The sequence below is a fragment of the Bubalus kerabau genome, chromosome 8 (assembly GCF_029407905.1).
Source record: "Bubalus kerabau isolate K-KA32 ecotype Philippines breed swamp buffalo chromosome 8, PCC_UOA_SB_1v2, whole genome shotgun sequence".
In the NCBI taxonomy this organism is placed as follows: Eukaryota; Metazoa; Chordata; class Mammalia; order Artiodactyla; family Bovidae; genus Bubalus; species Bubalus kerabau.
Window position 1 is genome coordinate 84198520 of NC_073631.1, and position 12902 is coordinate 84211421.

At 35.4% G+C, this 12902-nt stretch overlaps 1 protein-coding gene across 4 annotated transcripts in view; it reads right to left on the bottom strand.

Moving 5' to 3' along the window:
- CDK13 (cyclin dependent kinase 13) overlaps positions 1-12902 on the bottom strand; it is a 122558-nt gene that overhangs the window by 15566 nt on the left and 94090 nt on the right. For all 4 annotated transcript variants that reach the window (XM_055590757.1, XM_055590755.1, XM_055590756.1 and 1 more), the window contains exons 8-9: positions 6662-6763; positions 6492-6569 (exon numbers count right to left, since the gene is read on the bottom strand). In XM_055590757.1, coding sequence (XP_055446732.1) covers positions 6492-6569; positions 6662-6763 — 180 coding nt within the window. The remainder of the gene's footprint in view (positions 1-6491; positions 6570-6661; positions 6764-12902) is intronic.

Genomic DNA, 12902 nt, shown 5'->3' on the forward strand with positions numbered 1-12902 from the left:
GACACCATCTTTCCAACAGCATGTACTCACTTCATGTCTCTGCGTCACATTCTGGTAATTCTCACAGTATCTCAAATCCTCCTTCACAAGAAGTTTACAACTTGCTCAAGGCTCAAACGATGGTAGGCACTTTTAGCAATATAGTATTTTAAAATTAGGGCATATATACATAATACTATTGCATATCTAACAGACTACAGTATAGTGCAAATATAACTTCATATGCATTGGGAAACCAAATAATCTGTGAGTCACTTTGATATTCACTTTATCGTGATAGTCTATAACCAAACGTGCAATAGCTCCAAAGCTTACTTGTATAAAGTTTTTCAATTAGATCTTTTGTTTCTTTTTATGGGGTTTAGTGTCATTTTTTGAATTTGTTCCTATCCCTATTATATTTCCTAAGCAATAATTAGAAGAGTTTTGTTAAAGGAAATGGTCAAAATGTGGCAAAAAATTTTTTAGAATGCCATCTGAGATCCTACGGTTCCTAATAGTTTTTTTAAATAGTTGTTTATTTGAGGCTTTCCAGGTCTATTATCATCACCTATAATCTGAATACATCTGTTATCTTTTCAAATATGTATTCTTGTTTATCATTATGATATGCTACATTATGTGGTAATTTCCAAAAAATGTTAAAATGCTAATGATGCTACACAATATTTGATAATTTTTTGGTTTCTGATTTTAATGAGAGTACGTTCATTGTTTACCAGTGGGAAGAATGAGAACTTCTGGTTTGAGAAACACAACACATGGTAAAGATAGTAACCGAAAGATGCAAATTCACACATACCTCCTGCTAAGAAAGCATTAATTTATTCCTTTTTACTTTGGGTTTAATTGTTGTGACTTTCAAATTTCAAAAGAATGCTTCTTTAGTTCTATCAGTTTGATTTTTAGAAACTCTATTGTAGCCATCATCTGCATTTTTTTACTTGGGTTACTAATACCATGAATTATTTTAAGAGATTTTCTAATACCTAGTCATCCATACATTCAAAGGGACTTCCCTGGTGGCTCAGATGGTAAAAGCATCTGCCTACAATGCAGGAGACCTGGGTTTGATCCCTGGGTTGGGAAGATCCCCTGGAGAAGGAAATGGCAGCCTACTCCAGTATTGTTGCCTGGAAAATCCCGTGGACAGAGGAGCCTGGCAGGCTGCAGTCCATGGGGTCGCAAAGCGTTGGACACAACTGAGCAACTTCACTTTCACTTTCAATCAAAGTATAAGTTTTTAGCGTAATGCTGTATTCTAGTTTTTAATTGGTCTACACCAGCACTTTGCAAAAATGGGGTTCCCTAGACCCTTCAGGTGTCTGGTAGATCAAAGATACTTTTATAACATCATTTACACTTTTAAATGTGTTGACTTTGCACTGATAGTATTAAAACAACAGTATAAAACACTGGCACTTTAGCATGACTTGAGCCAGAGATGCCAGACTATTAGAAGTACATACTCATCAATACCACTTGATGGGGTGGGGAGGGTTGTCACTCAAGAATGCACTTGTTGAAGCAGTAAAAATTATTGTTATTAAATCCTTACACTTGAGTATGTATCTTATTAATATCCTTAGTAATGAAAGAGAAGATACTCATAAAGCACTTCTGCTGCACAAAAAGGTGATGATCTCTTGAGCACTTATACAATAATTGAGTTGCAACCTGCTGCTTTTCTCATGAGCCACCATTTTTACCTACAAAAAGAACTATCAAACTATGGTCATTGACTTGGGTATCTGCCAGACATTTTCTTATACAGGAATGAAGTCAGCTTGTTACTTCAAGGAAGACAACTGCAGTGTTGTCAATTATAAAATTCAAGCTTTCAGGACAAAGTCAAGAATACTCAAAGACTTACGTCTGCACTGTAAACTTAAAAGCTTCAAAATAAATACCTAAAGGCTTTTCTAATGAGATTAGTGTCGTAACAAGAACTATAAAATGAAATGTTACATTTAGAAGATCTGCTCAATTCAGTGATCCAATATAGATTAAGTGACCCACATATAATGTTACAAGATCATCACGGGTAAAAGACCTAGTCAGAGTGTAAGATACACCAATGGGTTTCAATATATTAGAGTACAAAATCTGTGGTTACAGACTGAATATTGCAAATAACCTGCTTAAAAAAAAAAAAAAAACCTGCCACTTACTGCAGTTTCAAGGAAGAATAAATATGCACACTTATTTGAAAAGACTACTGAAAACATCACAGATGTTTATCCATATGTTTATTAAGCCAAACATGCAAAATTTATAAAAATATAAAAACAATCTTATTCATTTCACCATTTATTTTAGTTTGGAAAAATATAAACTTTTTACAATTAAAATATTATGCTAACATATTGTTTTAAAATGAATTAATAAATATTTTTAATTCTGTTTTAAATTTCAATACATACCATCAACATAAACAAGCTCCTGGGATTTTTCACAATGTCTAACAGTGTAAAGAAGTTCTGAGACCAAAAAGATTAAGAAGTACAAGTCTACAGAATTTTTTATGCTACTGATTTATAAAAGTATACATGCTTCACTTTTTAAAATATGCAAACGTTCCCTCATTTCCAATATTCTGGAAAAACCAAAGCCTATGCCTTTAAAGTTTTAAAATTTTACCTGTGTGACCTGAGGCTTTGTGTATATGTAGGGCAGGAGAGAGGGTAGATTCTTCTCATTCCAAATCTACTTTCTTCCATGATTAGTTTTTTATTCCCTAAGCAATATACATTGTGTGATATAAGGTTCTTTCACTGGCTGCCAGAACACCTAAGAGTTAAAAGTGTGACTCTCATGTAGAAACATTTTTACCCTTGTTTATCCCTTTTTTGTCCCCACCTATGTTTTTCACTCTCTTTGCTATTACTTTTCAATTCAAGCCACTTATCACAGAATTTTTATAATGTCTAAAGCATTTTCTGGAATCAGGTGAAGTACAAATAACTTGACCACTACAGTGTAAAGCTTTTTAAGACAGATTCTGATTAGTATTACCATCCTTAATACATTTATATGTATTTGTTCAATGCAGACCCCAGAACTCATCATTCCTGAGGCTTCAGACTGGGGAAACATTCCAACATTACCACAAATAAGATAAGGGGATGAGTATGTATTAGCAAACTTACATTTATTTAATTTTTATAATCCTAAGCATATTTGTCCTGTTTTGCTTGTGAAGAAAGAAACTTACAGCATTATGGAACTTACCCTAAATCATAAGAGCAGGAAGTAGCTGAGCTGGCATTAGCACCAAGGATTGCATCATTCCAAAGCCCACCCCTTTCAATATATTCTGCTGCCTTCTTCAAATCAAGGAGACATGTCTCTTTTACCAGAAATACCCCCTTTTCTTCATGTTTTAAAAATAATTAATGCTATAAAATCAAATTTGAAGCATTCTTTTTCATAATATAAATATTTGATATCTTACCAAAACCTAAAGACATTTTGAAATACATAAAGTAGAAAATAGTCCCCTCCCTACCTGCCTCACAAGCCCATGTTCAGATTAACAGATCCAGACTCTTCTGATATGTTTAATTTGTCTCCTGTATATGGGATCAAACCAATCACAGTTTCTGTAAAATTGATCTTCTCATGTGACAATGTTGCATCTCCATGTCAGGGTCTCCAGATCTACTACCTCCTTTTTAATAACTGTAAAGTATGCCACTAACGGAATGAACTTTCTGTTTCCCATTAATTGACTTAACATGTTCACAAGATAATCCAAACACACTCATGCCTGAAGATTATGACATTTCTGTTGACTCAAATCTCTACTCAAATGATACCTCATGAAATTTTCTCTGGTACCATATATACTACCTTCTATTGCTTTCTACCCCCTTACACTTATCACCACCTGATACATTTTATTCTTTTTTATTTTTCTGTCTCCCCCAACAAGAAAGCAGAAAAGGATGTGTGCCAGTTACTAGGCACTAGAGATACAATCCCCACCTCTGCTGTATCCTCAGCACCTAGTAACTGGTACATAATCAGCACTCAATAAATACTGTTCAATTAACTCCTTGATTTGAAATGTCCTCTGTATTATATTTTAAGGTCCATGTGAACTTTCTTTACTTCTGAATTTACCATATAATTCCACTGATTCATCTATGGTATCTTGTGCCAGCACAAAATACTTTTAGTTACTAAAATCTGGTTTTAACATATGATATGCCAAACTGTTCCTCTTTTTAAAAAAATTTTCCTGGTTACTTTCAGGTTCATCCCTCCAGATAAAATCAATCAGTGTTCAAATAACATCCTCTGAAATTCTCATTAGGACTATAATGACTACTAGAGGATGAACTGCCATCTTAAAAAAAAAAAAAGGAAAGCTTCCTAGCCAAAAATAAGATATACCTCTCCAACACTTACTCAAATCTTCTTTAACATTGTAGGTGGAACTGGTTAATATTTGTAAATAATCTTTAAAAGCTATTTCTTTTAAGCTATTTCTTTCAGAATATATGTATTAGTATATATACCTCTATTGAGTTCACTTTTCTAATACTACCAGTTAACTTATCAGTGCCTCTAAAACACTCTTAATAATACCACAAGTTAACTTTTTCTCATTCTTATCTTTGTTTCTAGTATTTTACCACTAAACATGATTTATTCAATTTGTGATACATACTTTTATCACAGTAAAGAAATATGCCTCTATACTTACTTAGTTAGGAGTTTATAATTTCAGCAAATGTCTATTCAACAGCTATCAAGATAAACATACTATTTTTTGTCTGTTAAAATGATGAATTATAATAAAGGAATACCTAAAGATAAAACATTCTTGTATTTTTAGGATGACCCTACTTGACTCTGTAATTTTTAATAAAACATTAGATAACACAGGCTAATCAGTTCTTTTAGAATTTTTATATTAATGTCCTGTAGAAATTACTCAGACTTTCTTCATTAATTTTTGGTGTTTGTGTCATAGTAACTAAAAGCTCCAGGAAGTTTTATTTCCCACATAGTATAGAGAATGAATAGCTTCTAAGACAAAACTACTTAGATTCAAATCTCAATTTTGCCACTTGCTAGTTTAGTTGTACAACTCTGAACAAATTCTTCACCTCTATAAAGTTCAGTTTTCTTAATTATAAAGACAAGACACAACTGAAGTTATTCAGGTGAATTCTTAGAACAATATTTGCATCATGTATAAACTAAATAAATAGCAACATCATTGATAGAAGCCTAGTATGCAATCCAATTAGGAACAATATTTGGCTAATATTAAAAAATGGGTTAGAAGAAATCATTACCAAAAGAAAAAGAAAGGTACACAGATACATGATTTAAACATTTTATTTTAACTAAAAACATATAAATGTATATTTCCCAATGTTCTGACACAGAGCCATGGCCTTCTCTTTCAAGAGAGGATTCACTGAATGGGGTTCTACATTAGCTTTCTTGCACAAACCATAGCCATAACATATCATCAAGAATTCTAAGCAATCTGATTATCAAATTATTCTAAATTTGTATGACTTTTCTTTCTTATAGTACCCTGCACATACCTAAACAATTTAATAGCAATGTTGTTAAGTCTTTGCAAAGCACATCTGTCCATAATTGAACATATGTACAATAACAGAATATTTGTATACAAAACTGGAAACTCCCTCTTGGTCATTGTACTCTTCAACTGCTGGAATAAATACGTAGTCTTAAGAAGAGAGTGATAATCTACTAACTGCAAATATTCAGTGTGCTATGTTATCAAGCTAGTAGTATTTACAGATGGAATGGAGAGCACCAATTAGTCCAATAAGTCTTCTAAAGGGAAAACTGACAGTATATGGGTATTTTTGTGTCTCATACTAATCTTTCCTAAAAATTCTCAGCCATATTTTCAAACACTCATCCAAATCTTACAAGTTGCGAATTAATATTACTATAAATAAGAAAACCAAAGCTGTTTTTTTTTTTTAATTTATTTAAAATATTAGATGAAGAGAAAGATGATTACCCTACGACCAAGGTCCTACAATAGGCTTCAAATAATGAAGACATATGCTAGTGAGTACATGGATGTATTTCAGTGTGTGCATACATATACAGATACATACAAACATGTATGCATATACATATATAAAAGAGTATTTCTTTCTAATATCCCCAAACATTAATTCTTCCATACGCCACACTCTGAAAAACAGAATCTACCATTCATTCTCTCCTCCTTCATATTTACTCCTCCTTCCCAGTCTTATTTTTAGGGCCTCAAACATGTTAATTTAATCACAAAACATTTATGGACTTTAATATCCTTAATTTTACTAGAACAATCATCAGAGTGTAACATAGTTACATAACTATAGTAACATAGTTTCTCCTCCTTTCAGCACTCATTTATCTTTAAATAGAAACGTGATGTTCACCTAGAAACACAAGCCTGAAAATTTTTTAATTTCCTACAGATATTACAATCACAAGCTTACCTTATTAATTCTAGTTGTGCAAGCTCCTGATTTGCTTGAAATATAGGTTTTTTAGTGAAGAGTTCACCAAGAATACATCTAACAGGAAAAAACAACCATGATTATCAAAAGGTATGATTTCACTTAATTATCAAAAGTTTCAAATTAATTATTCAGGAAACCTATCTTACCCACAGCTCCACACATCGATAGCTGGTGTATACCTTTCTTCTCCCAGCAGCAGTTCAGGTGGACGGTACCACAAAGTGATGACTTTGTTTGTATATGGCCGACTAAAAAACAGAGAAAGCACTCTTTAGAGTTAATGTGTGTTAGAATAAGGGAAATTCTTTGTTGGTGCTGCTGTTTACTCATTAAGTTGTGTCCAGCTCTTGCAATCCCATGGACTAGAGATGGCCAGGCTCCTCTGTCCATGGAATTCTCCAGGCAAGAATACTGGAGTTGCCATTTCCTTCTCCAGGGAATCTTCTCAGTCTCTTCCCAGGGATTGAGCCTGCAATTCCTATATTAACAGGTAGATTCTTTACCACTGGACCACCAGGGAAGCCCCAGAAATTCTCTTAGGAAATATTATTTGGCCAATCAAAACCATCCTACAATCCTAACTAAAACCATTTTCATCTGCCTGCATACATCCTATGACATCTAACACAGGATCATAAAATAGATCCGAAAGCAATATAATTAACTGAAAAATTCAGTCAAGTATTAAAAAAAAAAGTCATCTTGTTTTAACTGTAATATGGTAAAAGAAAGATCTATATATCAACATAAGTGTTGGCAGATTGATCTTCATCAAATCTGGCAAATTACTAAGGCAAGATACAGTTCAAACTGTAACCACCTAACAAAAGTTTTCAACTGGGCATACTTCAGTTCAGTCGGTCAGTCGTGTCCGACTCTTTGTGACCACACTGACTGCAGCACACCAAGCTTCCCTGTCCATCACCAACTCCTGGAGTTCACTCAAACCCATGTCCATTGAGTCGGTGATGCCATCCAACCATTTCATCCTCTGTTGTCCCCTTCTTCTCCTGCCTTCAATCTTTCCCAGCATCAGAGTCTTTTCCAATAAGTCAGTACTTTACATCAAGTGGCCAGAGTACTTGAGTTTCAGCTTTAGCATCAGTCCTTCCAATGAATATTCAGGACTGATTTCCTTTAGGATGGACTGGTTGGATCTCCTTGCAGTCCAAGTGACTCTCAAGAGCCTTCTCCAACACCACAATTCAAAAGCATCAATTCTTCCGCACCCAGCTTTGTTTATGATCCAACTCCTACATCCATACATGACTACTAGAAAAACCATAGCTTTGACTGGATGGACCATTGTTGGCAAAGCATTTATAATATGCTGTCTAGATTTCTCATAGATTTTCTACCAAGGAACAAGTGTCTTTTAAAATTTCATGGTTGCAGTCACCATCTGCAGTGATTTTTGAGCCCAAGAAAACAAAGTCTCTCACTGCATCCATTGTTTCCCCATCTATTTGCCATGAAGTGATGGCACCAGATACCATGATCTTAGTTTTTTGAATGTGGATTTTAAAGCCAACTTTTTCACTCTTTCGCTTTCATCAAGAGGCTCTTGAGTTCCTCTTCGCTTTCTGCCATAAGGGTGGTGTCATCTACGTATCTGAGGTTATTGATATTTCTCCCAGCAATCTTGATTCCAGCTTGTTGCTTCATCCAGGCCAGTATTTCACATGATGTACTCTGCATATAATTTAAATAAACAGGGGACAACATACACCCTTAATGTAATTCTTTCTCAATTCGCAACCAGTCTGTTGTTCCATGTCCGGTTCTAACTGGTGCTTCTTGACCTGCATACAGATTTCTCAGGAGGTAGGTTAGGTGTTCTGGTATTCCCAACTCTTTAAGAATTTTCCATAGTTTGTTGTGATCCACACAGTCAAAGGCTTTGGCATAGTCAAATAAAGCAGAAGTAGATGTTTTTCTGGAACTCTCTTGCTTTTTCTATGATCCAATGGATATTGGCAATTTGATCTCTGGTTCCTCTGCCTTTTCTAAATCCAGTTTGGACATCTGGAAGTTATGGTTCACGTACTGTTGAAGCCTGGCTTGGAGAATTCTGAGCATTACTTCACTAGTATGTGAAATGAGCGTCATTATGCAGTAGTTTGAACATTCTTTGGCACTGCCCTTCTTTGGGATTGGAATGAAAACTGACCCTTCCCAGTCCTGCAGCCACTGCTGAGTTTTCCAAATTTGCTGGCATATTGAGTGCAGCACTTTCATGGCCTCATCTTTTAGTATTTGAAATAGCTCAACTGGAATTCCATCACCTCCACTAGCTTTGTTCGTAGTGATGCCTCCTAAGGCCCACTTGACTTCACACTCCAGGATATCCGGTTCTAGGTGAGTGATCACACCATCGTGGTTATCTGGATCATTTCTGTGTATTCCTGCCACCACTTCTTAATCTCTTCTGCTTCTGTTAGGTCCATACAATTTCTGTCCTCTACTGTGCTCATCTTTCCAAGAAATGTTCCCTTGGGATCTCTAATTTTCTTAAAGAGATATCTAGTCTTTCCCATTCTATTGTTTTCCTCTATTTCTTTGCACTGATCACTGAGGAAGGCTTTCTTATCTGTCCTTGCTATTCTTTGGAACTCTGCATTCAGATGGGTATATCTTTCCTTTTCTCCTTTGCCTTTAGCGTCTCTTCTTTTCACAGCTATTTGTAAGGCCTCCTCAGACAACCATCTTGCCATTTTGCATTTCTTTTTCTTGGGGATGGTCTTGATCACTGCCTCCTGTACAATGTCACGAACCTCCAGTTCTTCAGGCTCTCTGTCTATCAAATCTAATCCCTTGAATCTATCTGTCATTTCCACTGTATAATGGTAAGGGATTTGATTTAAATTATACCTGAATGGTCTAATGGTTTTCCCTACTTTCTTCAATTTATATATGAATTTGGCAATAAGGAGTTCATGATCTCAGCTACAGTCAGCTCCTCATCTTGTTTTTGCTGACTGTACAGAGCATCTCCATCTTCGGCTGCAAAGAATATAATCAATCTGATTTCAGTATTGACAATCTGCTGATGTCCATGTGTAGAGTCGTCTCTTATATTGTTGGTAAGGGGTGTTTTCCTATGACCAGTGCATTGTCTTGGCAAAACTCTGTTAGCCTTTGCTCTGTTTCATTTTGTACTCCAAGGCTAAACCTGCCTGTTACTCCAGGTATCTCTTGACTTCCTACTTTGGCATTCCAGTCCCCTATGATGAAAAAGACATCTTTTTTTGGGTGTTAGTTCTAGAAGGTCTTGTAGGTCTTCAAATACTGTTCAGCTTCAGCTTCTTCGGCATTAGTGGTTGGAGCATACACTTGGCTTACTGTGACACTGAATGGCTTGCCTTGGAAATGAAGAGAGATCATTCTGTCATTTTTGAGACTGCACCCAAGTACTGCATTTCAGACTCTTGTTGACTAAGGGCTACTCCATTTATTCTAAGGGATGCTTGACCACAGTAGTAAATATAATGGTTATCTGAATTAAATTTTCCCACTCCGGTCCATTTTAGTTCATGATTCCTAAAATGTAGATGTTCACTCTTGCCATCTCCTATTTGACCACTTCCCAATTTGCCTTGATTCATGGACCTAACATTCCAGGTTCCTATGCAATACTGCTCTTTACAGCATCGGACTTTACTTCCATCACCAGTCACATCCACAGCTGGGTGTTGTTTTTGCTTTGGCTCTACTTCTTCATTCTTTCTAGAATCATTTCTCCACTCTTCTCCAGTAGCTTACTGGGCACCTACTGACCTGGGGCTCTTCATCTTTCAGTGTCATATCTTTTTGCCTTTTCATACTGTTCATGGGGTTCTCAAGGCAAGAATACTGAAGTGGTTTGCTATTGCCTTCACCAGTGAACCACATTTTGTGAGAAGTCTCTGCTATGACCCATCCATCTTGGGTGGCCCTACACAGCATGGCACATAGTTTCACTGAGTTACACAAGGCTGTGGTCCATAAGATCAGTTTGGTCAGTTTTCTGTGATTTTGATTTTCATTGTCTGCCCTCTGAAGGATAAGGATAAGAGGCTTATGGAAGCTTCCTGATGGGAGAGACTGACTGCAGGGGAAACTGGGTCTTGTTCTGATGCCATACTCAGTAAATATTTAATCCAATTTTCTGTTGATAGGTGGGGCTGTGTTCTCTCTGCAATTCAGGTTTATTCTGTAAAGAACCACTGGCAATAGGTGAGAGACTTTTATCATTTTCTAACAATGAACACATATATATGTGTCTTCATACACATACACATATATCACATACATCTTTAGATCAATTCTAAACTTCTCTTTCTTTCCAGATATCCTCCAAATCACAAGGACACAAAAGCTGTATCAGGAAATTCCCCAGAACGGCTGTATTCCAAGCCAGGCCACCTGAGGTTGGCTTAAACTTGGACCAGTTTGGGAAAGGATAAAAAGGAGCATATAATTTACAAAGCAATTCCCTCTTGCCAACTGTAGGTCTGAAGTTCCAAGCAGCCTGCTTCCACACAGCCAAATTTCTCCAAATAATTTAAACATGTATACTATAAGGCATTGATCTAGACATCACAGCATTACCACAGTTAGGACTATAAAGCCAGGAAAAAAGAATACTTGACCTTGTGAAAACAGAGAAGATAGTCTGTTTTCAACAGCCAACAAGCATTAGATTTTTCTAACATTACTAAATTACTTTCCTTAGTGATTTCTGCTTGTTTTTACTAGCATCACTTGGTATAATAAGGAAGTCTCTTAAACTCTAGCTATTCTAATTAAGCTGGATTTAACCATTTAAAAATATGTTCACCTCTTGATGTCCTACCTCCTTTTAAATTTGAAGCGTCTTCCCATTTTACTCGCACTCAAACCTATACCTCCTTTAAAACACAGTGAAAGATCCGTCTCCATAAGGTCTAATCTCTTTTTAACAACAGACTTATTTTTAAAAAGAGATTTATTTTCATATTCTTAAACTTACACCATACTTACCATTGTATTGAACTATTTTGTTTTCTCTATGTTCCAAGAAAATCAAAAGGCCTCAGAGGCTATTCTTTATTATGAACCCCACAAACTAAGCCCAGAACAGTGCTGGATATAGGGAAGACCTTTTAATGTATATGGCCCCAACTTTAGGTGACATACAAGAATTAGCTGGTGGCAGAGGGGAGGCAAAGTATTAGAAAAATATGATAAGTAGTTTTCTAAAACATTTCAAGGGTCTGTGAGCATATGAAACCTGTGGTCTTGTTACTAAGGTACAACTAGTCTCAAGAAAAATGCTTAATTAAAATGGTCAAGTAAATAGTTAACTTTTAATCTTTTCACGTTTAGAAATGTTTTTATATTAAAAAAAATAAAAGGGTGAAATATGTGGAAAGATTATACAAATTAAGGTTAGTAAAGTTCGTATTTAAATGAAAGATTATTTTACATAGTTTAAAAAGAAACAACAGATCCAAAATGGATCTGTTACTTGTGTAAGCCCCACACCAGCAAACCAAGACTTAATATCTAACCTAATTGCAGATTCAAGCCATCCCAGAAACTTCACCTTAATCAATCAGTCTGGAATTTCCTGGTCAGCACTAGTGAGGTAATCTGTCACACAGACACCCCCACCATCCCTTAAAGGAAAACAACCTTGCTACAACCAATCGGCTTTCTGCTAGTATAACTTCCTTGTCCCTACCCACTCTGCCTTTAAAAATCTTCCATTTTGTACAGATCTTTGGAGCTCCTTTCTACTTGCTAGATGGGATGCTGCCTGATTCATCAAGTGCTTAATAAGCCAACTAGATCTTCAAATTTACTCAGTTGAATTTTGCTTTTTAACAATACTATATAACAAGTTCTAGGCAACATTCAGAAACAGTCATCTTTAGCAGTTAAAATTAGAGTAGCTCACTTTTTTATTAACTCATCAAATTCAGAAGTGAAAGTATTTATTTTCACTTGAAAAATATTTACATTTTCAAAAATGATTAACAGAGACTAGTGGAATATACTTCCAGGTACATAGCAAAAGAATTTAATGTATACCAATTAGCAGCTTTTCCAAATATATCCAAATATTTAGTTGCTGTCAGAAGAAAAATTACAACTATGTAAATACTGGAAACATTTAACTGTAAAATCTGACATAGAAAGTTCAATTTTAAAACACTAGTATAATCTATATTGTGAAAATTCTTTCTTCATGAAGTAAATATTGAAACTGATGTATACATTTTATAAAACAAAGTACCATCCGCATTTCTCTTTACATTCAATTAAGTATCAACAGAACAGAGATGAAAGGTTATCAGTAGTAGATTCCAACACTGCCCTTAAGACTGGGGGCCTTAGGGACCTTGTGGTGTGGTTATGGTCTTC